This window comes from Onychomys torridus, chromosome 1 (genome assembly GCF_903995425.1).
Source record: "Onychomys torridus chromosome 1, mOncTor1.1, whole genome shotgun sequence".
Taxonomy (NCBI): domain Eukaryota; kingdom Metazoa; phylum Chordata; class Mammalia; order Rodentia; family Cricetidae; genus Onychomys; species Onychomys torridus.
Genome location: NC_050443.1, coordinates 28,892,478 through 28,915,951, shown reverse-complemented (window position 1 = coordinate 28,915,951; position 23,474 = coordinate 28,892,478). Strand labels below are relative to the sequence as shown.

The following is a 23,474-nucleotide window of genomic DNA, read 5'->3' as shown; positions in this document are numbered from 1 at the left end:
CCCCACATCTAAGAAAAAGTGCACGCCAGCCACAGCCTCAGAGCAACTTGGAACCAGCCGTGAAAGGAGGCTTGGGGTCTGGGTCTGCACCGGTAAGTCGGGACTACTTTTGTACCCAAAACCTTAGCTTGTCCATTCTAGGTGCCTTTTAGGGAGAGGTGGCAGGTTGGAGGATTCCCAATAGAGATGGGGATTAGAAAAGGAGGGGAAGAGAGGTGGTTCGGGACCGCTGAGAGTCTGCAGGAGGTTAGGCCTGGACATTGGTGCCTACCACAGCACCCTGAGATGAAGGCACCAGCACCTAACCCTTTGAATTGAGTTTGCCATCTTCTAGGTACTGTGGTGTTCATTTTGTGGTTTGTTTTAATTGGCTTTTGAAGTAGGGTCTGAAACTCTCCATGTAGACCATGCTGGTCTACACTCAGAGATCCTCCTGCCTTTACCTTCCAAGTGCTGGAATTAAGGGTGTACACACACACACACACACACACACACACACACCACTGCCTTCACCTAGAGAGGCAAGTTCTGTTGCCCCATCTTAGAGATGAAAATGAGAAGGAAGGTAGTGAGGAGAAATAATCTGATGATCCACATCCAGTGTTTTTAGGCCTCGTGGGCAGGGGCACACCAGCTCCCAAGAAGGCCCTGGAATTCTGTGCCCACATTCACCACTTCCTTCTGCCCTGGATTTCCTGGCAAGTGCTGCTGAAGTGGTGTGGGTGGAAGTCCTGTGGTCCCTCAGGTTGCAGGCTCTGCTGAGATGGGGCCCAGACACCTTTTCTGGACAGCCACAGTGGCAGCGCTGCTCCTGAGTTGGGCTGCTTCAAGGGAAGTCTCTCGCTTCTGCGGCCGCCTTGAGTACTGGAACCCTGACAACAAATGCTGCAGCAGATGCCTGCAGCGTTTTGGGCCTCCTGCCTGCCCTGGTGAGCACTAGATGGTGTAGAGATAAGGGGGGGCCTCCTACCTGCCCTTGTGAGCACTAGATGGTGTAGAGATAAGGGGGCGGGGAAGTAGCAGGTCCTTGCTGGGCCTGGGGTGGGGCTTGTTTGGGGAGTAGAGGTGCTGAGTCTTAGGCAAGTGAAACTGGAAGAGTAGACTGAGCCTGTGCAGAAAGGATAGGTTAGGATGAGGACACAAGGCCAATTTTCCCTGTGAGTGGGGAGAAAGGGCTTAGGTAGATTTTCATGTGGGCAGTGCTTGGTAGAGTGGGTGGGAAAGGGGTGGGGCCTCCTGCGGATTTGAAGAGGGTGGCCTACTGGCATTGGAGGGAGGGTCTGTGCTCAGATGTACCACTGGAGCCCATGTCTCCTAGACTACGAGTTTATGGAAAACTGCGGACTGGATGACTTCGGCAACACCGTAGCACATACTTTCAAAAAGTGTTCTCCTGGGTATTGCAACCCCAATGGCACAGAGCTTTGTAGCCTCTGTAGCAGCGGAGCCACAACCCCCACACGCATGGAGAGCCACAGTAGAAGCCAGAAGCAGTGTAGAAAGGTGCTTGACGCCTGGGCTCTGGGCCAGGGCTTGCCTGAGGTAGCTGTGGGTTCCATGGGCAAAGCTTGGGTCAGTTGGGGAGCCTCACAGAATCCCCAGGTAGAGTGCCTCAGGGGGTGGGTGAGGTGGGAGGCAGGGGCAGGAGAGGGTGTTCTACTTAAGGACTAGGGAGGCGTGGGGTCAAGGGCCTTTGTCTCACTCTCAAACCTGCCCTCAGAAACCCATCCCTCCCAAGGAGGTCTGTAATCAGACAGCTGAACAAACAGGAGTCTCTAGCTTCCCAGGACAGGGGCAGACAACCAAGAATGAGGCCTCTGCCCTGCTGCCCCTGACAGCATCGTTGCTGGTGCTCCTGATGTTGGCAGTGGTCTTGCTCCTTCTGTTCAAGAGAAAAGCCCGTTCCCATCCCTGTCCCAGCTTGGCTTTTGGAGATCCCAGCGCCTCTGCACACTGCCCCTCTCCAGGCTCCCTGGAGGTATTGGGAAGTAGGAGCACTGGGAAGACACCTCTGCTGCAGCTCTCAAGCTGGGGTTTGTAGGGGGCAGCCCTGCCCAGGAGGGAAGGTGGCCTCGAACCTTGTCCTTTCTCCCCTTCACTCCTCCCTGGTTTTCCAGAGCTTCAGAGCCTGGCCTCACAGCCCCTGGCTCGCCTCCTGGACGAGCTGGAAGTTCTGGAGGAATTGATTATGCTGCTGGACCCGGAGCCTGGGCCTAGCGGAATCATGGCTTGTGGTACCACACGACACCTGGCTGCAAGATATGGGTTGCCTGCCACCTGGGCTACCTTTGCCTACTCACTGCGGCCCAATCGCTCACCCCTGAGAGCCCTGGTTGAGATGGTGGTGGCAAGGGAGCCATCTGCTACTCTGGGACAGCTTGGCATACACTTGGCCCAGCTGGGGCGGGCAGATGCACTGCAGGTGCTATCCAAGCTTGGCTGAGTCAGGGTTTGCATTCAATAAAGTTTCTCTTGAAGCCAGTGTCTGCTATCCCCATTAAAGCGGTCTTCCTGAAGGGTAATCACGACGGGGCCCCAAGCCAACAGACGTCATTCTTTCCTGTAAATGGTCCATTCCAATATGAACAGGACCATGTTACCTGGCCACTCTTGGAGTCACTGACTGTCTGTACTCTTGCAAAAAGGTAGAAACTAGCATACTTGCTCTGATGTCTCCACAGACCCTGATTTTTGTCTTGTTTTCTGTTTTTTTTTTTTTTTTTTTTTTTTGAGACAAGGTTTCTCTGTAAGTCCTGACTGTCCTGGAACTCGCTCTGTAGACCAGGGCTGGCAAGATGGCTCAGTGGATAAAATGGCTTACCACATAAAGCCTTCAGCCCTGAATTACATCTCTGGTACAGTCCTCTGACCTCTATGGGCATGAGACAGCACATAACACACTAGTGTGCACGCACATACACACTAGTGTGCACGCACACACACAACCACCACAATAATCATGGAAACACCACCTCTCCAAACATTGACAGACTTTATTGTGGGGGGGGGATTCCCACCTGGGACCCCACCCTCTTAAATAAAAAAGTGCATAGAAAAGAAGGGATTTAGAAACCTTTGTACAATATCTACATCCTGGGTCCCCAGGGCAGGAAGGAGGCGATGGCTGGGTGGGCTGGAGGCTGGGCTCTTGCCCCTATATGCCCACATCCACCATGAACAGGAGGGTAGGAGTGAGACATTGAGAGACTAGGGGGCCACAGGCCAGGGTAAGATGGCAGCGGGCACATGAGGAATCTGGGGCAGCCACGGCCTCAGTTAAGGAAGCGACGGCAGCGCTTGGCGCCACAGTTGCAGGGCAGCTTGTTGCTGGCATCCTCGATGGGAAACTTGTAGTCATAGGTGAGCTCCTCACCTCGAAGGATGCGGCGCAGGGCAAAGATGACAATGTGCTTCTGGCCTTCCACATGGATGACACGAGAGAAGCAGTTGGGCTCACACGAATGGTTGATGAAGCGGGCAGCATTGCCGTGCATGGTGGCATCTACCACATCAAAGTCATCCATGCGGAACATGTAGCACCCAATACCCTACAGGGATGGAAGGAAGGAATTAGCTTTTTGTCCCTGCAGGTCAGCCCATGAACACTCACTCACCTCATAACCTTATGGCACTTTACCTTTCCATCATAGAACTTCTCTCTCTTGTCAGTCAGGACAGACCGAATGACAATACCAGAGTACTCAATGACCATCTCACCAGCATCGATGTTGCGTTTACAGAACAGGCCTCGTCCATGGATAGCTGATCTACAGGGCAGAATGTGCCATGGGGAATTCAGGGGCAGGGAACAAGACACCAGGCAGCTCCCCATCATGGAATATATCCGTCCACCCAAGGAACACCCCCCCCCCAACCCCACTAACCTGTAGACACCCACAGCCTCTTTGGATGTCTTTTTGAGATGGCGAAAGCGCATGGCCATGGGAAGCTCCAGGCTGGTGGCACGTCTGGTAGGGGAGAACAATACCACCTGAGTTGGTATCCAGGAACAGCACCCTCTTTAGGACCCTTTCAGACCAGGCCCCGGACTCCCAACTGCTCTGCATACCTGGTGGACCGAAGCTGCACCTCATCCTCTTCTTCATCGCAGGTGGCCCCCTCAGGGAGGACCCGATGCTGGGAAGCCAGGAAGTTGAACATGTCAAAGGTACACTTCCTGCAAGTGGGGGGAAGGTAGGAGGTCACAGCCATCAAATAAATCTTCAAAGAGGTCCACTCTTCTGACATGAGGCCTTGTGTCTCGGTTGCAATCTTTCTAGACTTAATTCCCAACCACTCACCGGAGATAGACCTCGGCTCGGGCAGCCCCATGGGGATTCAGGGGTGGCTCCTCCTGACCCTCTCCCTGCTGGTGGTAGCGGAACTTATAGCGCTGGCAGCGCTGGGCCCCAGGCAGCTGCTCTGCCAGGAAGATGACAGCATCGTGGTGGATGCCCAGGAGCCGGGCTCCGCTCATTCCTGACAACAGGAGGGAGGACACAGCAATCACATGGAGGCCCACCTTGCCCTTGCCCCCAGCATTCCTCGGGATGTCTCTTACCACTGAAGGAGAGATGCCTGAGACGTGCATGTCCTCGAGCCTCTTGCACTTTCTCAATCAGAGTTCTCCATGCCCCTGGAACAAGGGCCAGAGCAATCAGCATGAGGTCTCAACACCTTCCCCTGTGCTTCTATTACCCCCAACTCACCCTCCAAGCTCTCTGCCTCCACACTGAAGCCATCATCACTGCTGATCTCAAAGCGCAGGTGAGGACCAGCTCGTTTCGGAACCTGGTTTTCTTTGTCCTCTGGGGATGGAGGCTCTTCCTCAGAGCTTGAGGCCTCACCTGCTTCCATGGGGAAGGTAAGAATTGGAGGATCACCTTCCTAGACTCAAAAGCCACTGCTGCCAGGATAGCAGTGTACACATTTAACACAGCACTTGGGGGAGGGGGGGCAGGCGGATCTCTGTGTGGTTGAGGCCAGCCTGGTCTACAGAGTGAGTTCCAGGACAGCCAGGGCTAGACAGAAAGAGGCTTTGTCTCAACTAAAAACACAAACGAACAAACAAACAAACGGGCGGTGGTGGCGCACGCCTTTAATCCCAGCACTCGGGAGGCAGAAGCAGGCGGATCTCTGAGTTTGAGGCCAGCCTGGTCTACAGAGTGAGTTCCTGGAAAGACACAAAGCTACACAGAGAAACCATCTCAAGGAAAAAAAAAAAAAAAGACTCAGTGTCCCTGATTCCCAACTGATACTAGTTTCTCTCACCCCTGGGCACAAACAGATAGATACAGGGGATGATGGCCCTTCTCTTGGTTCAATTACTTAGTGGCATTGCTCTGGATGTCCCAAGGGGCCTGGAAAACCTTTTCCACCATAGAGCAGCTGCACAGAAGTATGAAGGCCCGGGTTCTGCAGGCTCACTGAAAGCCAGCCCAACACACACACCCATACACCTATGACTAGTCTGTTTCTAAAACAGACTTTATAGATCCTGGAGAATTACTTATATGGAGTAAATAAATAAAGGGGGGAGCACCAGGAATTGAACCTAGTCTTGTATGTCAACATTATATCACCAATCTACATACCCAGGTCAATATACACAGTACATGTTTATAGATGTTAAAATGTATAAGATTGGACATAGACATTCAAGTACACTCTATATTATAACTCTCAACCTGTGAGTTGTCTCAACCTTTGGGGTCACATCAGATATTTACATTATGATTCACAATGGTAGCAAAATAGTTATGAAGTAGCAATGCAATAATTTTATGGTTGGGGGTCACACAACTTGAGGAACTGTATTAAAGGGTCACAGCATTAAAAAGCTTGAGAACCACTGTTATAAACTATTTAAGGGACTTCTTGGGGGACTGTCTGTATTTAGTTTTGTTGAGACAGGGTCTCACTACATTGTCCAGCTTGGCCTTGAACTCCTGGACACAAGAGACCTTCCTGCCTCAAACTCAGAGCAGCTGGGATCATAGATGTACACCACCTTCAGTCACATTGTAAAGATAAAGCCAACAGGGCTCCAGAAATAGCAGACATGTGAGAAAGGAATGGTTAAGGGCGACCCTGAGGTCTGGGGTTTGAACACAGTAAAGGTATGATTGCCAGCAACTGTCATGGTGAGGATAAGGAACACTTTGGGGTGAAAGTCAAGGACTGTTTGGGACATGCTAACTTAGAGCTCTCTCAGAAAAACATTCCCCTGCAACTTGATAGTGGAGACGGCAAAACAGCAGAAAGCGGAGTCAGGCACTCAGTCCAGGTACTAGGGCTGGGCTGTAAAGTGATGTGGTAGCGACCAGAACATAGACCAGATTAAGAGCCTTGAAGTCCCAGAAAGCAGGTTGGGGGAGGCACACAAACACAAGGCCCAGGCCCTGAGACATAGAAATGGAAGGGTAGAACAAGGGAGGCATGACCAGGTGAGAGGAAAACGTGGGGTCCTGGAAGCTAGGACAGGAAGTGCTTTAAGGAGGAAGGGTAGAGAGCAAATGTGCTGCTGCCAGCATCTGCAGTGCACACCAAGGCCCTCCACTGTCTCTAGGGCAGGGATGGGGCACAAGAGCAGGAGGGAAACATGACACGGCGGGAGGCAAGACCCACATGCCCAGTCAATCACCAGAGCCTTTCTCTGCCAGTCGGTCCAACACCCTCCCCAGCCCTAAGTCAGACAACCGGGGTGACCCGATACAGAAGTTAGAGCTCTCCAGGCCTCAGGGCCTTCCATTAACAACTCCTCCGACTTCACCGGCTGCTCCCTGAACACACACACAGCCACAGCTCTCCCCACTGTCCTTTCTCACACTGCTTAGCAAACAGGCAGGGTACCTGTCCTGTAGAATGGCCACGTCTGGGTCCCTAAGAACAGGAATGTGCCCATCACCATTGGCCCTCATGCCAGATTGAAGCCTCTCGGTTAGACAGCTTTAGTCCACTTGGCTCTAATTTGGTGCTCCCAGGCTAGCTCTCTACTGAGAACCCAAACACTAGGATAGGGCTGGGTCACCACAAACCCAGCTTGCCCCCCAGCTTACTTGACCGTTCCATTGAGTGACCCCAGAGACTACCAGAGAGCCTTACTTCCAGTCTCACCAAGTCGAGCAGACAAAAACCACTTGAGCGCCCACCTGTGATCCAACCTGCAGGTATACCTGCCCGATTTTTCTCCTACCCCAGGAGCCATCTGCTCAGATGATCACTATTCTCCCATGTCCTTCCTTTCCTTCAACTGCTCCCCCTCCCCCTCCCCTCAGCTTTGAAGTTGCAGCCCTTATAGCCTCAAGCTCTTTGACCTGCTGCCCTCCCTCCTCCTCAACTTCTTGGCCAGCTGCCTGGGTGCTGCTCTGGCTTCTCACCAACTACTATCTTCAACATCCTACCCACCCCATGCCACCTGCTCATGCACTCTGCCAATCCAGGCCTCACAGGCCTGGTCTGGTGGCTTACTGTGGCAGGTGACCTGCTGACAACCCCATCCCTGGCCCCTGGAACACCAGACTCTTCTGATCGTCCTATTGTTCCTGCGCCTCACTTGGGTTCTAGGGCTCTACCCTTCCTGGCTTTACCCTTTTTGGCTTTACTCGTCACTAACTTTGATCCTAACCATTAGAGGCACCCTATACCACCCCTACAGCTGCACAAAGCCCTGCCATTTGAGCTTGTACATGGAACTGTTTTTCCTTGGCACTTTCTTTTTGTTGTGAGAGAGGGTCTCCCTATGTGGTCCAGTCTACTGCTGGATCTGAATCAAATCTGGCTCAGCCTGCAGTGCCTGCATTACAAGCATACATCACTAAACCTCAGTTCTTTTTCTCTTTTTTCTTTTTTGGTTGTTGCTGTTTTTTGAGACAAGGTTTCGCTGTGTAGCCCTGGCTGTCGTGGACCTTGCTCTGTAGACCAGGCTAGCCTTGAACTTCGAGATCCGCCTGCCTCTGCCTCCTGTGCTGAGCATTAAGGTGTGGACCACCACTGCCCGGCCACTAACCCTCATTTCTAACACTACTTCTGTTTCTGTCACAAGGCCAGGAGCTCCCCATGAGTAACTGTGTAACCCTAGCACCTAGCTGTAGTGGGTAGCCATCCCAGCCTTGGCCTGGGCCCCAGAACCAAGAGAGACCTCGCCTCTCCATCCTGGGTCTTCGCTTCCTCCCTCAGCCCCGCCTTGTGGGCGTGACCGTTACCAAAGCCTCATTGGGGGTTGGAACTCCAGGCCCAGGCTGGGGTGGCACCCACTGCAAGCTTTGGGCTTGCACCTAGAGTGTGTGCTGGTTTTGTCTGCTTCTGGTGTCAAGGCCTCAGCCCCTGGTTTGCACCGAGTTTTTGAGTAACCAATTCAGGTTCCATCAGTCACCACTGGGCCAAGCACAAGGAGGCAACGAGGGAAAAGGTGATCTCTACCTGAATAGTGATGCCACTGGGACTCAAAGAGCAGGTCTGAAGGACCATCAAGGGCCCGGGCAGAACCTTCTGGAAGTGGCAGCAAAGGGCACCGGTCCTGAAGGGACCTGTGAAGAGAGACCTGTCAGAAGGCAAAAATTATTGGGGAGGAGGGGGACCAGAGCCTCCAGGGAAGGGACCTTAGTCACTCACCCAGGGCTTTCCTCTTCAGGGGGCTCCCCAGGATTGTTTAAGTCCAGAACACCACGTACTGTGGGTGTCTTCATCCGCACACGGCTGAACCTGGAAGGAACCACAGAAGGCCCAACTGCCTTCTCCTTCCCCCCTCCCCTACCTGCCACATCAGCCTGAGACCCCCCCACTTACCCACTGCCACTGATCCCCGGCACTTGGTGGGCATCCTCCAAGGATTCTCCATCTTCATCCAGCCGGGGAGCTTTGTTTGGGGGAGGTACTGGAGGGGATCGGCCAGAGAAGGTGGATACCCTCTTGACCCGGATGGCCTGGCGTGGTGGGCTGGGGGGCCCACTGCTGAACACCAGTGTTAGTGGGGGGGGGGGGGGGGGTGGGGCAGGCCGGACCACTCCTACCCCTACTACTGGTAACACACTGAGCAGGGGTCCTGGGGGCAGAGTCCAGGAGGTGGGGGCCGTTGGGGGGATGATAGGGGGCAGAGGCGGCTGCTTTACTGGGGGTGTGACAGGATCACCCTCCCCAGCCATCTTCACAAATACTTGTCCTAGCTTGTTGACAAGGATGATCTTGGATGTAGCAGGTTTAGGGGGCTCTGGAGCAGGACCCAGACTCAACACCCGAACACCAGGAGCCCCAGGGAGCCAGGCAAATGTCCGGGTAGGGTCAGCTGGGCTAGCAGGCAGGACTTGTGGGGGCTGGCTGCCATTAGCCAAGGGAGGTGCTGAAGGAAGAGATTCCTCTCTGGGACCAGCAGCCCCCTCTCCAGGACCTCCTAGGTTCTTCAACACAAAATCCACAATTTCTGAAGGCAAGTCTTCAGGAGGTCGGGCTCTGTCCCCTGCTGCTCCAAGGACTCCACCCCGGCCCACTCCTGGTCCTGAAGGAGGAGTCCCCTGTCCCCGAGGTTGCTGGACAGCCTCCGCCTCACTGTCTGTGCCATCATCCACTCCATCCAGCTGCTCAATTCGGGGTGCTCCAGGGAGGGAACTGGGAGCCAGGGCAGGGCCTGACACCACCGTCACAGGGAAGTGGACATAGTGAGTGGTGGGGCCGGTCTCCTCCTCTGAGCTGTCCCCTGGGCCTGCCTGGCTGCTCCCCACTGCCCCAGCAGCTACAATCTCTTCTTGGAAGGGCTCAGTCCCCAGCAGGCTGGCTGCGAAGTCCAGGTCAGCAGCACTTAGTGCTGACGCCACCTCCATGTCTTCAAAGTCTGGGCCCAGGTCTTCAGGGGGTGGCAGAGGAGATGGGGCCAGGTCAGGGGGAGCCAGCTCCCCTGAGGTAGGTGTGAGGGCTGTGACTGAGGTAGACAGGGGCACCCTGAGCTGAGGGGAAGTTCTGAGAGGAGAGGAGGTCCGCCGGGGTGGTGGTGGCCTGGTGGCCAGAGGGCTAGGACGGCGAGATCGCCTGGGGGGAGCTGGAAAGTCCGAGTCTCCCACTGTAGGGATGTGGTGGGTCAGGGAAGATGGACTTCCTGTGAAGGAAAGAGTCAGCATCAGCCAGCAGCTCCACACTTCCTAGCTCCACTTATTCTTTTTTTTTTTTTTTTTTTTTTTTTTTGAGACAGTGTTTCTCTGGGTAACATCCCTGGCTGTCCTGGAACTCACTCTGTAGACCAGGCTGGCCTCGAACTCAGAGACCTGCCTGCCTCGCCTCCTGACTGCAAAGAAGAAAGGTGTGCACCACCACTGCCCGGCTGCTCTACCCATTCTTGGCACTATGTGCTTACCTGGGGAGGGCAGAGGACCAAATGAGACACCCCCTAAGGGCCTCCGAGATGGTGAGTAGTTGGGCACTTTGATCCGAGCCCCTGAGAAGGAGCGGGGGGTGGGAGGGGGGCCACTGCTCGAATCTGTCCGAAGTGGGGGATCCAGATTCTGAATGGGTGAGTGGTGTACAGGATCTCCAGGAATCAGGGAATCTGCTGCATCTGGCAGGTCATCATGATTGGGGGGCTCTGAAAAGGCAAGAAAATTCTATTAGGGGAGGGCTCCATCCCCAACCCTCCCAACACGTGCCCCTCAAGTCTGAGGAGAGTTGACTCGGCAGTTGGGAACACTTCCTCCTCTTCCCCAGCAACCATGCCAGTGGCTCACAGCCACCCCAGCTCTCGGGGGTCTGACCTGTCTGGCCTCTGTAGGCTCATGCACACGTAGTCAAGGGTAAACCATTATACACAATGAATGCAGTGGAGTCTGTGTCCTTAGCAAGATCAATCAGATGTTACAAGAGCACACAGCCCTTAGGAAGCTGGCTATGAACACTCCTGTTCTCTAGAACTGGTAGCTGGGTGCTCTTCCCTCACATCCTGTGAAATGCTGAGCACAGCCCCTGGGGTATGCATCAAAGCTAACTACTATTGCTTCTGTCATTCCAAGACAGGGAAAAGTGTACCCTGAAGTTTCTCAAGATAAGGAGAGTATGGGGGTGGGGTTAACAGCTTTGAGGGGCCCCATTTAAGGAATAGGGTTAGGCAGTACTCAAGTGCTACCTGAGGAAGGGGTAGGGCTATGCACAATGGTCTGGTTCTCCTCTGCTGCCTCTAGGTGAACCGGCTCCTCCCTTGGCCCCCAAGGGCGATACTCTAGAATTCGGCACCGATACCAGCAGCGCCTCCGAGCATCCACTGTGCTCCAGTACAGGCGGGAGCACCTGGAGCAGATATGTGGGACAAGACAGTTAGGGAAACTAGAAACCACATCCAGCCCTGGAGCGCTCCTCCCTCCATTAGCCCTGGAGTGCTCACTGATAGCCAATGGGGAAGAGCCGACCCTCACAGTCTGAGAGATCAGACAGGGTGCCCAGGGAGTTGATTCTGATGGAGCCTACGGTACAAAGGAGAAGTCAGGTAGGGTAGGACCAGGTAAGGACAGTAGTATAGTATATAAAAGAGCAAGTGGCTCACCAATGAGTATATTGATGACATCTGGTTCAAGCCCAGTCAAGAACTTTCGCTTGAAGTTGATGCCCTCAAAGTCCACATAGACTCGCCGGAGAACATCAAAACCGTCAGGAGTCACAATCTCCTGGGAGGCAGGAAGCAAACGGGGGTTGCTGGATTAGCAGAAGGTAGAGGAGTGTGAGGGCAAAGCTCTGTAGGCAGGGACTCAGCACTCAAGGGCTTGGCCTATAGGACCACAGGGAAACCTGAGACAATAGGGAATGGGCAGTTGAATCCTGCATCCTGGCCTACCTTGCCATCGAGGAGGTCTGTGTGTTTCTGGCAGAAAACCTTCTTGTCATCCTGGAAGATGCAGTAGCTGGCCCGAGCACACATGAAATGGAAGTTGCTGAGGCAGGAGGACAGGCAGCAGCCCACTGTAGCGCCGGGCTTCAGGCAGAGCTCACAGCGCTGTGGGAGGAAGGGACTGCTGAAGTGAGAACTATGTGGCTCGGCATCACTGATAGCCTGCACAGGCCCTGCTGGCCTAGCATCTTACGCGGCTTCCTCAGCTGTACCCAGGCCAGGTGCACACCCAAACAACCTCAGGAATGTGAAGTGACACTGGAGGAAGCTATCAGCTCTTCTAGATTGGAACTTGCCAGCTTCTTCACACTGGCCATCACAACAGCTCCAGCCAAGGGCAGTCTTCTCTGAGACTCTACCCAGGGGCACACAGTGAGGAAGGAGTCTTTCTTTCTGCCTTTGTTTTTCTGAGACAGGGTTTCTCTGTGCAGCCCTATCTGTCCTGGAACTCGCTCTGTAGATCAGGCTGGCCTCGAACTCACAGAGATCTGCCTGCCTCTGCCTCCTGAGTGCTGGGACTAAAGGCGTGGGCCACAATGCCCAGATGAAAAAGGATTCTGAAGCTGACTTGAGTGGGTCGGAGGAGATGGCAGTGTTTGGAAGGTGTCCTACGAAGGTACCATCAACAAGGTGTTTAATTTCCATCTCTTGGGATACAGGCCTAGATCAAAAGTGCTGCCAATCATCAGTGCCAGAGTCTTGAGACAACCAAATGGGCACTGAGGGAGCCAGACAAGGGGCACATGCCTAGAACCCCAGCACCCAGGAAGCAGAAGCAGGAAACCAAAAAAAAGAAAAGAGAGGGGGGGAGGGCACTGAGAATATAGCTCAGTAGTAAAACACTTGCCTAAGACATGTGAGGCCCTAACTTCAATTCCCAGCACAAGAAAGGTACCAGGGACCAGCAGTGGAATGGAAGGACATGTCCATGTAAGAGTTAGTTCTACACTGAAGAAGTACCAACCTGTGACCCCAGAGCTGCCCACCTCTAGGCCCCTGCCCTTACCATCTGCCTTCCTCGTGCAACAGCAGCATGGACATTCTTCAGGGAGCCGTCATTCTCCTCGAACACCTCAGCTGACCAAATGGCACAATTGACATGCGTCCACTCGTTCTGCCCAATGTACAGGAGCCGCCCTGCCTCCTTTGAGAAGAAGAGTGGCATTAAGGGAGGTGAGGGTTTCCAGAGACCAGGCCCCACAACCAAGAGCTTGCATAGTAACCTTTACCTTGGAGTCAGCATCCCCATACTTGAGACAGAGTGCACACTGACGGGGGTCATCCAGATGTGAGAAAGCAGCTGGGTCCTTGCTCTGGAAAGCTGCAAAGGATGTGGGAAAGTAAACCTACAAGTCAGGAGCTAGAACATGGCCAACCAATCAGGTTCCAGCCTCTGCTTCCTAGTACCTGCTGAAGGATCCCCTGGAGGTTGCCCAGATTCTGGAGTCTCTGATTCTTGCTGTCTCCATTGAGCATAGACATGGTCCAAGGATGGGGGCAACACGGCATTGGGGAGGACTCCGCTGTGGAGGCAGGGTTAGCATCTGATATGCTCAACAAAGGCAATTCAACTGGAGCCCACCCACAATACAAGCCTCAGCACACCATGACTCCTTTCTTCCATTCTCAAAGGGATTTTTTTTTTTTCTCCCCACATAAGCTAAGCTCCTCTGTGCTAGTTAGGTGTGCTGTTCCTCATGCTCCTGGAATACTCTGCCGCTCAGCTTAGGTTTCACCCTTCCAGGACACTTTCTCTGACCCCTAGACTCTCGCAGCTTATCTGCCTAGGCTCCTACACCTCTTGGGCTTCTGCATCACCACTCTGACCACCTGGGCCATCAGTGCTTGCCTACTCTCTGAAACGTGAACTTCCCAAATGCCTTCAAGAAGCAAAACAGAGGCTGGAGAGATGGTTCACCAGTCAGGAGCACTGGCTGCTCTTCCAGAAGACCTGGGTTCAATTCCCAGCACCCACATGGCTGTAACTCCAGTTCCAGTGGATCAGACACCCTCATACGGACATACATGCCATACATGCAGGCAATGCACATAAAATAAAATCATTAAAAAAAAAAAAAAAAAAAAAAAAAAAAAAAAAAAAAAAGCAAAGACAGAGCCAACTACACACATACATCTTTGCTAGTCTAGAAGTAATGAGGAAAGCTTACCCTGGCTCCACCACCCTCCTCTCCAGCCTTTTCCCAAACCCTGCTCCTTATCCCAGCCCAATCCCTGGAATCCCAAGTGCCCTTGCTTTTGACCTCACTCCTTGGTCCCCCTCCAGCTACTCAGCCTTGCTCACTTCGGCAGCCGGGTACTCCGTCGCCAGTACTTAGGGTCATGGGCGTCAAACCAGCAGAACGCAGACTCTAGCAGCTGGGAAATGGGTTAACAGGATGAGAACTGCCTTCCCTCAAGAAGGGGGGGCAGGCTCTGAAGGACACATTGTTGTCCCTGCTGCCACTCAAATCATTCTCTAGCTCCACCCCAGCATTCACCTTCAGTAGGAGTCCTTTCATCTGGCTCCCAGCCCGGCGCTCTGGGGTCTCTCCTTCTGAGTGTCTCATCAAGATGGCCACCACGTCTTCCATGAAGCTGTGCTGTAAGGGGGTTTCTTAGTGTCTGAGCCCTTACCCCGAACTCCAGTCCCAGCCCAGCTCTGCCCTTTTCTCGTGGCAGCTACCTGCTCCTCCCAATGCCCACTCACCACAGACTTATAGTGGCCTTCCTCAAAGCGCTGTCCCACAGCTTGCAAATCGCAGGGTCCTGGGTGGAGCTGCTTCCCATCATCCTGCCCACACTACAAATTCAGGAAGTCAGAAGGGCTGATGCTCAATGAGCCCAGCCCCACCCACCTGGCCTCTGGGGCCCTCCAGACCTGGGTACACAGCAGCAATGGGCCTGCCACCTTAGAGCTCAGCAGGCCCTGAAGCACCTGGCGCAGGCCTCCCTGCAGGGCCCCACTCAGAGCCTCTCTCCAACGGGGCTGTGTTGCCCCAGCACATGGCCCACATGTATACAGCACCGAGTCTGGCAGCCCAGAAAGGATCTCGTAGTCTTCATCTAGAACAGCCGACGACAAAGGAGACAACAGATTGGAAAGATTTAAGGGCTCCCAGGATCCCACCTAGGCCCAAGGACAGTTAGTGTACCTGCCATCCTACAGGCCTGTGGTGGGGATAGGGTCCCCCAAGGGCTGAACCTGTGCCCTTAAGCACTCTTCTCACCTGAGAGTCCCTCACACTTGGCATGCACCCAGTGGTCACACTGTGCACACTGCATCATCTTGCTCTCATAGTCATTGTCTTCATAGCAGCGTGTGCAAATTGGGCAGTAGTTCCCTGGGGGAAGAAGTCAGAGGTACAAGTCAAGAGCAGCCAGGACACATCTCTGCCGAGTCATGTGCAGACGCCACACACATCTCTGACAACCACACAAGCTACTTCCACTATGGCCTTCAGTCTGAAAAGCTGTCTGTAGACAAAGCCTGTTTTCTCTGTAGCCAACACCTTTCCAAAAGAAAAAAGACTTTGCTAGATGTACTGGTGAACAAATGACAAAAAGCACTGGTCTTCAGCTGCCCAATGGAAGCCTGGGGTTCTTCCAGGAGGGATTGTAGTGAACAGGTGGGTTCTCAAGCCTTGTATTTCTCAGAGTGGCTCTGCTGTGTGCTCATCATCTGTACACTGGAGGACTGCAGTTGAAGGGTACTGAGTCAAAGCAATAGTTCTGTAGCTACTAGACTCTTCCTTTCGGTGCTGGAGGTTGAGTGGGGTCCTAGTCCAGAGCCTGGCCCATTCACCACTGCCCCCCAAGCCTTGTTCTCCTGCCAGGTCCCACCTTTCTCATAGAGCTCCGTGCACCTGGGGCAGAGGCTGTAATCTCCGGACCACTCAACGTCCCAGTTCTTGCCTGGAGTTGCCCCACAGCTCTTACAGCGCACACAGGCTGAACAGATCTGGAGGAGCAGGTGATGTTAGAAGGAAGCTGGGCACTGGCGAAACAGACTGACAGGTGAGATGAGAACAATGCAGGACTAGTACAAGGAATGGCGACTGTAAAACGAGGAGGAGGAGGGAAGGGCAGAAGTGGACCTCAGGGCAGGGCAGGGTCCTGCCAGGCTGGGAATCCCGAACCCAGGAGCTCCTAAAAACCAATTCTTCATCTGCAGCTTGTCTAGGTGTCTACTCTGCCTATCACGTTCTCAGAGTGATGTTCAGCCCTTCCGTCTTTATGAGAGCTTCAGCCTAGGTTAAATCTGAGGGCAGAACAAGCAGGGTGCCAGAGCAAGGAACATGGGCTCATCTCTCACCCAGTGGCGCCGTTTACGTGTGGCCCGGGTTGGGTAGCTAGGTCCTAGGCATGCTGGGTGGTAAGCATGGCGGCAACGTTCACATTCCAGGAGGTGCTGGAGGACAGTGGAAGAGAAAGCAGTGTAAAACACAGCATAAGGACACCTCCTCCCCCTGGGCCTCTACCTGCCCTAGGCTGCTGCCAGTGCCCCACCTTGGACCCACGGCCTTTGCGCCCACAGACATGGCAGAACTTGCAGCGCCGGCAGCACCAGGTGTCTCGATGCTGGGGCAAGGGCCGTTCAGCCTCTTCCAGACAGAAGGGGTGGAAAGGGTCACAGCAGACTTGGCAAAAGACCAACTAGAGGAGTAAGGAAATGATGGACAGTCTGAGGCTGGACAGCCAGGGCATGTCCCCTGAGCAAATGGAGACTTGGGAGGCCAGGATTGTCTGTCTTTCTTTCTTTCTTTCTTTCTTTCTTTTTTTTTTTTTTTTAAAAAAAAAAGGCAAAGTACCAACCTCGTGGAGGCCTTTGCTAGCACACAGCAAGCACACCATCGGTGGGCCCCCCGGCACAGAAGTGAGCACACTGAGACCACCCATGAGCCACACGTTCTCCAGGTCGCAATCCTCCTGGGTGAGAGAGGAAGAGAGAGGATGGGAAAGCAGCCAGGAACACAGGTCAGGTCCAACAAGTTTCTTCCACCACAGGCTCTACAACCATCCCTCAAACCCTGTACCTTAAAATCCACTCGGACACGATGCACACCATCAGGGGACTTCTGCTTTCCAGTCCAGCCATTGGGGAAAGAGGCAAAGGGACCAGGGGCTAAAGCATCCTAAGGAAGGACATGGGGTTGTCAAAGGATGCCAACCCCACCCCTCTGCAGACTCCTCTCCTCACTGGCCTCCCCCAACCTGCCAGACCCTGCCTTTTGCCCAGATCCCATTTGGCTTTCAAGAAAGGCAACACCTGCCTCATCCCTCAGGACCTGTCCTCTGGTGAGGACACACCACGACACTCAGGTGTGCCCATCACCCTGACTTGCCAGGTAGCTCCTGGAGAGCAGGAGCCATGCCTCACACAGGGCTTGGGGTTCTCGGAGCGGGCCGTGCTGACCTTGTCCAGGCGCCTTCGGGCCTTGAGCTGCAACACAGGCTGCAGGGTGGGTTTGCGGGGCCGGCTCTGCTCCTCAGGTTCTAGCACAGGCAGCTCTAGGCAGGACACAGGACAGCTGACCCTTCCCATGCCAGGCCCTCCACCCCTCTGCACCTACATCCAGGGCTTCCTCCAACCAGGGCTCACAAGGAAAACCTTCAGTAAGAGCCTCATACCAATTGTGTATGTACATCCCTAGAACTACTTCTTCCTTTGTCCCCAGCTACCCTCTTGGATAGACTGAGGATCCCTATCCCTTCTAGAAGGCAGAGAGCCCTGGATTCCACCCCCAGAATGTCCAAAAGGAAAAGAGACATAGGACAAGCTGACTGAGAACGCACCATGTTCTCTGGGGGTTCGGCGTCTTGGAGCAGGGGGACCCCCGGGCTCTGAGTCATCTGAGTCCTCGAAGACATCATAGGAGGGCCGCTGTTTGACGCAGCGTCGGGCTGACTTGCGCTGCAGTAGGAGGGAGTCCTGCTCCTCGGGCCCGGGAGTGGCCCCCACCTCCTCCCGGGGCCCCCCAGCTCCCGCCCCCCGGCGTGGGCCTGGAGGACCAGGGGAGGCCTCAGGAGATTCATCGGAATCCCAGGGCAACAGCGTCTTCACTATCGTCCGGCCTGTGGGAACAGGGGACTTGGTAGGATTGGAACTCAGCAAGGGACATGGGCACCAGGGCAAAGCAAATCCACAAAGTGCTACACAAAAGGAGGAACGCAGGAGAGACGCAAGCTTTGGTAGAGGAGGACACGTAACAAATGCAAAGGCAAGGCAGGGGCAAAGAAAACGTGGCCTGTCACATCACTGTCTATGGAAGGTTTTATGAAGAAGTGCTTGTCAAACACTGTTACCTTTTTTTGCTAGCCGCTCCATCTTCCGAGCCTCTATCTTGTCACACTTCCGGTATCTGGGGAGGGGAGCAGCACGTCACCAGGGTAGGGGACTGGTGGTCTGGGGGAAGAGAGGAAGCTCTCCACAAGGATGCCAATCCCACTGCTCTGGCTGGGCAGAAGAGGGGCTGAGGTAGGAGGCTCAGGTGACCGACAAGCCTAGATGGGACCAGAGGCCACACTCCAGCTACTTACACACAGCACTGCTTCTTAGTGTTGGGGCCCCCAAACTTAGGTTTATCCAAGCAGTTGACACAAGAGCCACAGTCTTGCACACGCAAGCAGCCCCGACAGTGCCCACAACGAGCCATTCTCATCTTCTTGCCATGGTGGTGAGATGGCAGTGACCGCCGTGGCGTGTGGGCCAGGGCCCCTGCAGACCCTGTAGGCTCCAAGTCTCCCCCAGGCCCTGTGGATTCCACCTTTTCCCGCTGGGATCGGGATGGGACACTCTCGGTTTCTGATGCTGACGATGTATCTATGGTAGCAGGTGGAAGGGAGATAGAGGCACAAAACACTAGGTATCCTACCTCACCCCCTGGTTCTCCCTCTGCTTTCCCACGCCGACCGGCCACAGGCTCCCAGGCACTAACACTGGGTCTGCCCACTCACCCGCTAAGCCCACCAAATCCCTCTACTCGTCTCCCTGGCACTCTTGCTCATGCACAAACCTTGTCACCCAAACCCCCACTACACAAGTCCCTACCCTCAGTGGCAAGGTCCTGCCGATCCCGGAGAGGGAGGGCACTGAGGCGGGGTACATCTTCAGGCACCATGGCCCGAGCCTGACCCAAGGCCACAGCAGCGTGACGGCAGACATGTTTGATTCGGGGGCCTTGCACAGGTGACTCAGGGCCCTGGGAGAGGAAAAACCAGGAACAGTGTGGGAAATTGCTCCCTACAGTCCTGTAGCCAGCCTTCTTCAGAAGACCCTCCTCTACTGCATACCGAGGCTCGCTCTCTCTTGGCGTCTATGGATTCTTCTTCAGACTTGATGCAGCCTCTGTCTGGGGTCTGTTTGACAGTCCCCACAGGCTCCTCCACTGGCACTGTGGGGCTTGGCTGGTAGGGGAAATAGCAGGGTCAGAGGCTGCAAAGTGAGGACCAGTGGGAACGGGGGAACAGGAGAGGGAAGGGGTGGGACTAGGGAACAAACAGGTGGAAATACAAGGGAAACTGGTCCAGCGTTCCTGGTGAACACTGTCTAGGGAGACAGCTGCACAGATTGAGTGCAGGGGCCTGTTCAAAGCACCCCACTCACCGACATTGAAGCTGCTACTTTCTGCTGTTGCTGCTGATCGATCTTGAATAGCTGCACCTTAGCTCTCTTTAGAAGGCTAAACATTTTTTCCTCCACCCCAGACAGTGGCAGCGGACCCACACTTGCAACACGGGCCTTTTCCAGTGGTGGTGTGCGTTGCGGAGATGGAGGTGGCTGCAGCTGTACCTGTGGCTGTACTTGGGGTTGCTGAGATGGTAGTGCCTGGGGCAGGAGCTGTATCTGCAAGGCCTGTGAGGGCTGCTGGAGCTGAGCCTGAAGCTGCTGCCCATTGCTCAAAGCTGGAGCTCCATTGGGGGGCATCTCCACCTTAACAGGAGTGGTAACCACAGGGACAAATCGAGGCAAGCTGAGGTGGTTGGTCCGCCCCACTGCCCTAGGCTCAGGCTCAGCTGGAGAGTCATCAGCAGGAAGCAGCTCTGGCTCAGGGGCTTCAAGAGCCCCAAGAGGAGGAGGAGTAAGCACCGATTCATAGATCTTCAGGTGGGCTTCACTTGGGGTAAACTGAGGGGCCCGAAGGAGCAGGGGTCTCCGGGAGGGAGTGGCAGGGGTAGGTGGTGGGGATGGAGCTAGTGTCGATGGGGCTGGTGGAGGAGCAGGGGGAGGCGGCGGCAGCTCCCGGGTTAGTGAAGTCCAGCGAAACGTGGGTTCCCTTAGGATAGACCGTCTCTTTTCAGGGAGTGGGACTGGGGTAGATGGGGGAGTTGGGACACGAGGTGGAGAGGGGACTGGTACTGGCTCCTGGGGAGCAAGAGGGGAGGTTGCAACAGGAGGTCGAGCAATAGAAACCTCCACCTTTGGAGGCCTGGGAGGGTCTTCGTCCATAAATCGCCGGGGTGTCTTGATAACACGGGAGGAACGGGCACTCACCACAGGCATAATAAACTGCCGTATATTCTTCAAGAAGGTGGTACTTTTGGGGGCTACAGTAGGACTGTCTTCCAGAGGGCTTCCTGTGGTGGTGCTGGGGTTTGGAGTGGGAGAAAGGGTACCCTCTGGTCCTGACCGAGCAGCTTCCCGCTCTGCTCGTTGACTAGGAGTCAGGGGAGGCCGGCCCCTCTTCCTAGAGCATGTAGCTGGGACAAGAGGAGGAGATTCTTCTTGCTTCTCTGAGGCTGGGTGTGGGGGAGGGGACGGTGGGGGAGGAGAAACCGGGGGTGGCAGAGGGGATGCTGGAGGTGGAGATACTGAAGGGGGTGGGAGAGGAGGTGGTGGCGAAGGGACTGGAGGAGTCAATGGTGGTGAGGGCAGCTTCGCCTCTTCCTTCTCCTTCACTAGCATCCCTTCTTCCTCAGCCACAGCTCTCTTAGTCTCCTTTTCTTCCTCTTCTTTGTCCTCAGTGTCCTCTTCTTTTTCTGCCTTCTCTTCTCCCTTCTCCTCCTCCTCCTCCTTCTCCTCCTCCTCCAGTTTCTGCTCTGGCTTCTTCCAACAAGAGCCCCCTTCCTGTTCATCTTCATCTCTTCTTTGGGTGGCATCCTGCCGGTTTTCTCCACGTTGACCATGCCTCTGACCTGATTCTAGTCCCTGGGACAACTGTCCCATCTTCACTTTTTTGGCCTTTGAAACAAACTTGATCATAAGGGGAAGTCCGCCTCGGCCTCTGCCCCTGCCTCCACGGCCTCCTCTCCCAGGCTGTCCTCCACGTTTGGGGGTTCCAGGCCCTGGACCAGGTCCCTCCTTGCACTTCCAGCCGCCAGTTCTGTTCTTTACTGGAGCCACAGGAGGCGGAGGCTCAGGTTTAGGGATTGTCACAGCCGCTTCTGCTACCACTACTGCTTGCTGCTTCTTCCGGCAGGGGCCTGCTGGCCGTCCAGGGGGCCGTCCCCGAGACCGACGGGGAGTGGAGGGCTCACATGCTCGGCTCCGGGGGGTTTGGGGTGCCTGGGCCCGCCGGAGAAGTTCAGTCAGTGCCTGCACCATCCGTTCTGTGCCCTCCTCACCCCGTTTCCGAGAAGGAGCCTTTGGGGGGCCAGGAGCCACATCTGCTAGACGAGGAGGAGGAAGGGGGGTCGTCTTATGCTTTCGGCCCCGACCCCGGGGGGCTCGACCTACAAGGAGAACAGTTGTGGGGAGTTGGGTCAAGCTGGCCCTGAGGACTTAATAAAAGCACCCCAGAAGGGCAGGGAACTAAGTCTTACTTGTCTGTTTCCCCCAAGGCCCAGGCTAGCTTGGACTCTCAACACAGGACACACTCAGTCACTGGTGGAAACTAGGTGAACACCAAAGAGCTGACACAAAGGGCAAGAGGAATCATTCCCATAAAACTAGAGAGGTAGAGTTTCCCCATCACTCACCTCGCTGGGATCGGAGCGCAGAGCGCAGGGAACTGGGGGCCACATCTTCATCTGAATGAAAACCCTGAAACTCCTGATTTAGGGGACCAGGGGTGAAGGGGAGAAACAGCAGTCAGTGCCAAAACCCCGGTTCCACCTGGGCTTCAGGTGTTGAGGATATGATACTTAGCTTCCACCTTAACATACTCCTGCTTATTTACCAAGAACTTAAAAAAAGACTGAGGCCAGGTCAGAGGGAATGAAGGTGCTATGCATTCTTGAACCAGACCATACCAGCATAGCCATCAGTGGTTCTCTGGCCCAGAAGAAAACACTAGAAGCTCTCCCCAAGTTAAGCAGTAGGCATTATAATGAGGGCTAATTCCAACTTAATACAAAGTAGGTCCTTCATTTACACCCTTTTAGGGCACTCCTAAATGGGAATGGGGAATGTGGGGGGTGGGGATGAAAGGTGGAGCAGATGGTTTATCATATTAGAATCCACTCTGAGCCCTCAGAGGACTACTAGCTCTCCTAAGCAATATAATCCACACACTCCTTTTCCAAAAGGCTGAGAGGGATAAATCATGAGCTGCACTCACTCCAGACTCAAGACTCAGCATTCAGTCTATCTCTCTTCAACCTGTGCCAGAAGTCTCCACTCTACCTTAGAACCAAAGAGCAACGGGGCACTGGCGAAACCAGGGATGAGTCGCGGATTATAAGGCCCAAAAAGGCAGCCTGCAAGTAAGAGCCCATGAGGCTCTAGCCTTGGTCCATTAAGGCCACGCTGCTGCTGTCAACCACCACCGCTCGGGCATGCAATCCCTGCGGCCTCTTCACCCACTCCTCTCCAGCTCTGCCACTGCTACCGCGAAAGATCAGCTCGGGACACCAGCAGGGCTTGCCTGGAGCCCAGGCGTCTAGCTGCAGTCAGGTTTTCTCAGACCACTTTCAAAGGCCCTAGCCACCCCAATGCTCCACGCAGCCCGCGTCCTTCCATGCTTATTTCCAAGAGCCCCGAGAATCCCACTTGTCCACAACACCCTTCGGAGCTATCCGGAGCCCTGCAAGCCCCTGGCCTCCGCCCCACCCCGCGCAAGAGACGCCTCCGACCGCCTCACCTCCTCCTCGGATTCCCCGTCACTGCTCTCCTCCTCCGGCATGCAGCCTCGGTTCGGGCCCCAGCCCCGGCCCCGGCCCCGGCCGCGGCCTCGCTGAACGCGCGGACCAGCCCACAGACGGCGGAGCCGGCGCAGGCCCCGGCGGAGCCCCAGCAAACGGAGCAGGGCCGTGTCCTCCCCGGGCTCGGCTCCTCCCGGCCCCGCCGCGCCGCCGCCGCGCCGCAGGGTTACCCGCACTCTTTCGGCTCCGCTGCCTCGGCCGCCGCGGCCCCCGCCCCCGCCGGAACCCCGCGGCCGGCCCGGAAAGCGGCCCCGTGCGGAGCCAGGCCCGGGGCAACTGCCGCCGCCCGCCGCCGCCGCCATCTTGGCACCGTGAGAGGGGCCGGGGAGGCGGGGGGAGGGGCGGCCCGTGCGCAGGGCCGGGGGGGGGGGGAGGAGGGGAGGGGCGAAACGGGGCGGCTGCGGCTCACGACAACAACCAGCGCCGCTGCGGGGCGGGCAGGAGCCGGGGGCTGGGCTGGCCACGCGCGGGGCACCACGGGAGCAGGAGTCCGGGCTGGACGCCCGTCACCTTCAGACCACACCTGGAAAGCAGA

At 55.3% G+C, this 23,474-nt stretch overlaps 2 protein-coding genes across 3 annotated transcripts; one reads left to right on the top strand and one right to left on the bottom strand.

Annotated features, from left to right (window-relative positions):
• Positions 1 to 32: 32 nt before the first annotated feature.
• Positions 33 to 2,476, top strand: Igflr1 (IGF like family receptor 1). The gene is made up of 5 exons (XM_036183470.1): positions 33 to 92; positions 611 to 929; positions 1,319 to 1,503; positions 1,721 to 2,033; positions 2,118 to 2,476. The coding sequence occupies exons 2-5, from the start codon at positions 764 to 766 to the stop codon at positions 2,441 to 2,443; spliced, it is 990 nt and encodes a 329-aa protein (XP_036039363.1). The 5' UTR covers positions 33 to 92; positions 611 to 763; the 3' UTR covers positions 2,444 to 2,476.
• Positions 2,477 to 2,975: 499 nt separating this feature from the next.
• Kmt2b (lysine methyltransferase 2B) lies at positions 2,976 to 23,264 on the bottom strand. 2 transcript variants are annotated; one of them, XM_036200560.1, is made up of 37 exons: positions 22,879 to 23,264; positions 21,776 to 21,848; positions 19,464 to 21,529; positions 19,151 to 19,264; positions 18,909 to 19,059; positions 18,398 to 18,680; positions 18,164 to 18,219; positions 17,654 to 17,932; positions 17,274 to 17,368; positions 16,894 to 16,992; positions 16,673 to 16,786; positions 16,367 to 16,513; positions 16,173 to 16,268; positions 15,701 to 15,818; positions 15,088 to 15,201; positions 14,739 to 14,923; positions 14,568 to 14,660; positions 14,359 to 14,460; positions 14,163 to 14,236; positions 13,268 to 13,383; positions 13,090 to 13,181; positions 12,867 to 13,004; positions 11,807 to 11,965; positions 11,519 to 11,639; positions 11,360 to 11,438; positions 11,105 to 11,265; positions 10,343 to 10,570; positions 8,788 to 10,087; positions 8,614 to 8,703; positions 8,422 to 8,528; positions 4,710 to 4,850; positions 4,562 to 4,636; positions 4,302 to 4,479; positions 4,070 to 4,177; positions 3,885 to 3,968; positions 3,638 to 3,767; positions 2,976 to 3,548 (listed from the first exon to the last, which is right to left on the bottom strand). In XM_036200560.1, the coding sequence occupies exons 1-37, from the start codon at positions 23,239 to 23,241 to the stop codon at positions 3,273 to 3,275; spliced, it is 8,205 nt and encodes a 2,734-aa protein (XP_036056453.1). In that variant the 5' UTR covers positions 23,242 to 23,264; the 3' UTR covers positions 2,976 to 3,272. The 2 variants fall into 2 exon arrangements, with proteins under 2 accessions (XP_036056453.1, XP_036057284.1); XM_036201391.1 differs by having other exon boundaries at positions 4,710 to 4,847.
• Between the last annotated feature and the right edge of the window lie 210 nt (positions 23,265 to 23,474).

Bases quoted from the DNA above. Each gene is read 5' to 3' on its own strand.
- Igflr1 (XM_036183470.1), top strand. From the start codon at position 764: ATGGGGCCCAGACACCTTTTCTGGACAGCCACAGTGGCAGCGCTGCTC. The intron at 930-1,318 runs GTGAGCACTAGA...CATGTCTCCTAG, and splicing joins TGGGCCTCCTGCCTGCCCTG to ACTACGAGTTTATGGAAAAC. The intron at 1,504-1,720 runs GTGCTTGACGCC...ACCTGCCCTCAG, and splicing joins GCCAGAAGCAGTGTAGAAAG to AAACCCATCCCTCCCAAGGA.
- Kmt2b (XM_036200560.1), bottom strand. From the start codon at position 23,241: ATGGCGGCGGCGGCGGGCGGCGGCAGTTGCCCCGGGCCTGGCTCCGCA. The intron at 14,461-14,567 runs GTGAGTGGGCAT...ACCCCCTTACAG, and splicing joins AAGGCCACTATAAGTCTGTG to CACAGCTTCATGGAAGACGT. The intron at 3,768-3,884 runs GTTAGTGGGGTT...TCTGCCCTGTAG, and splicing joins GAGGCTGTGGGTGTCTACAG to ATCAGCTATCCATGGACGAG.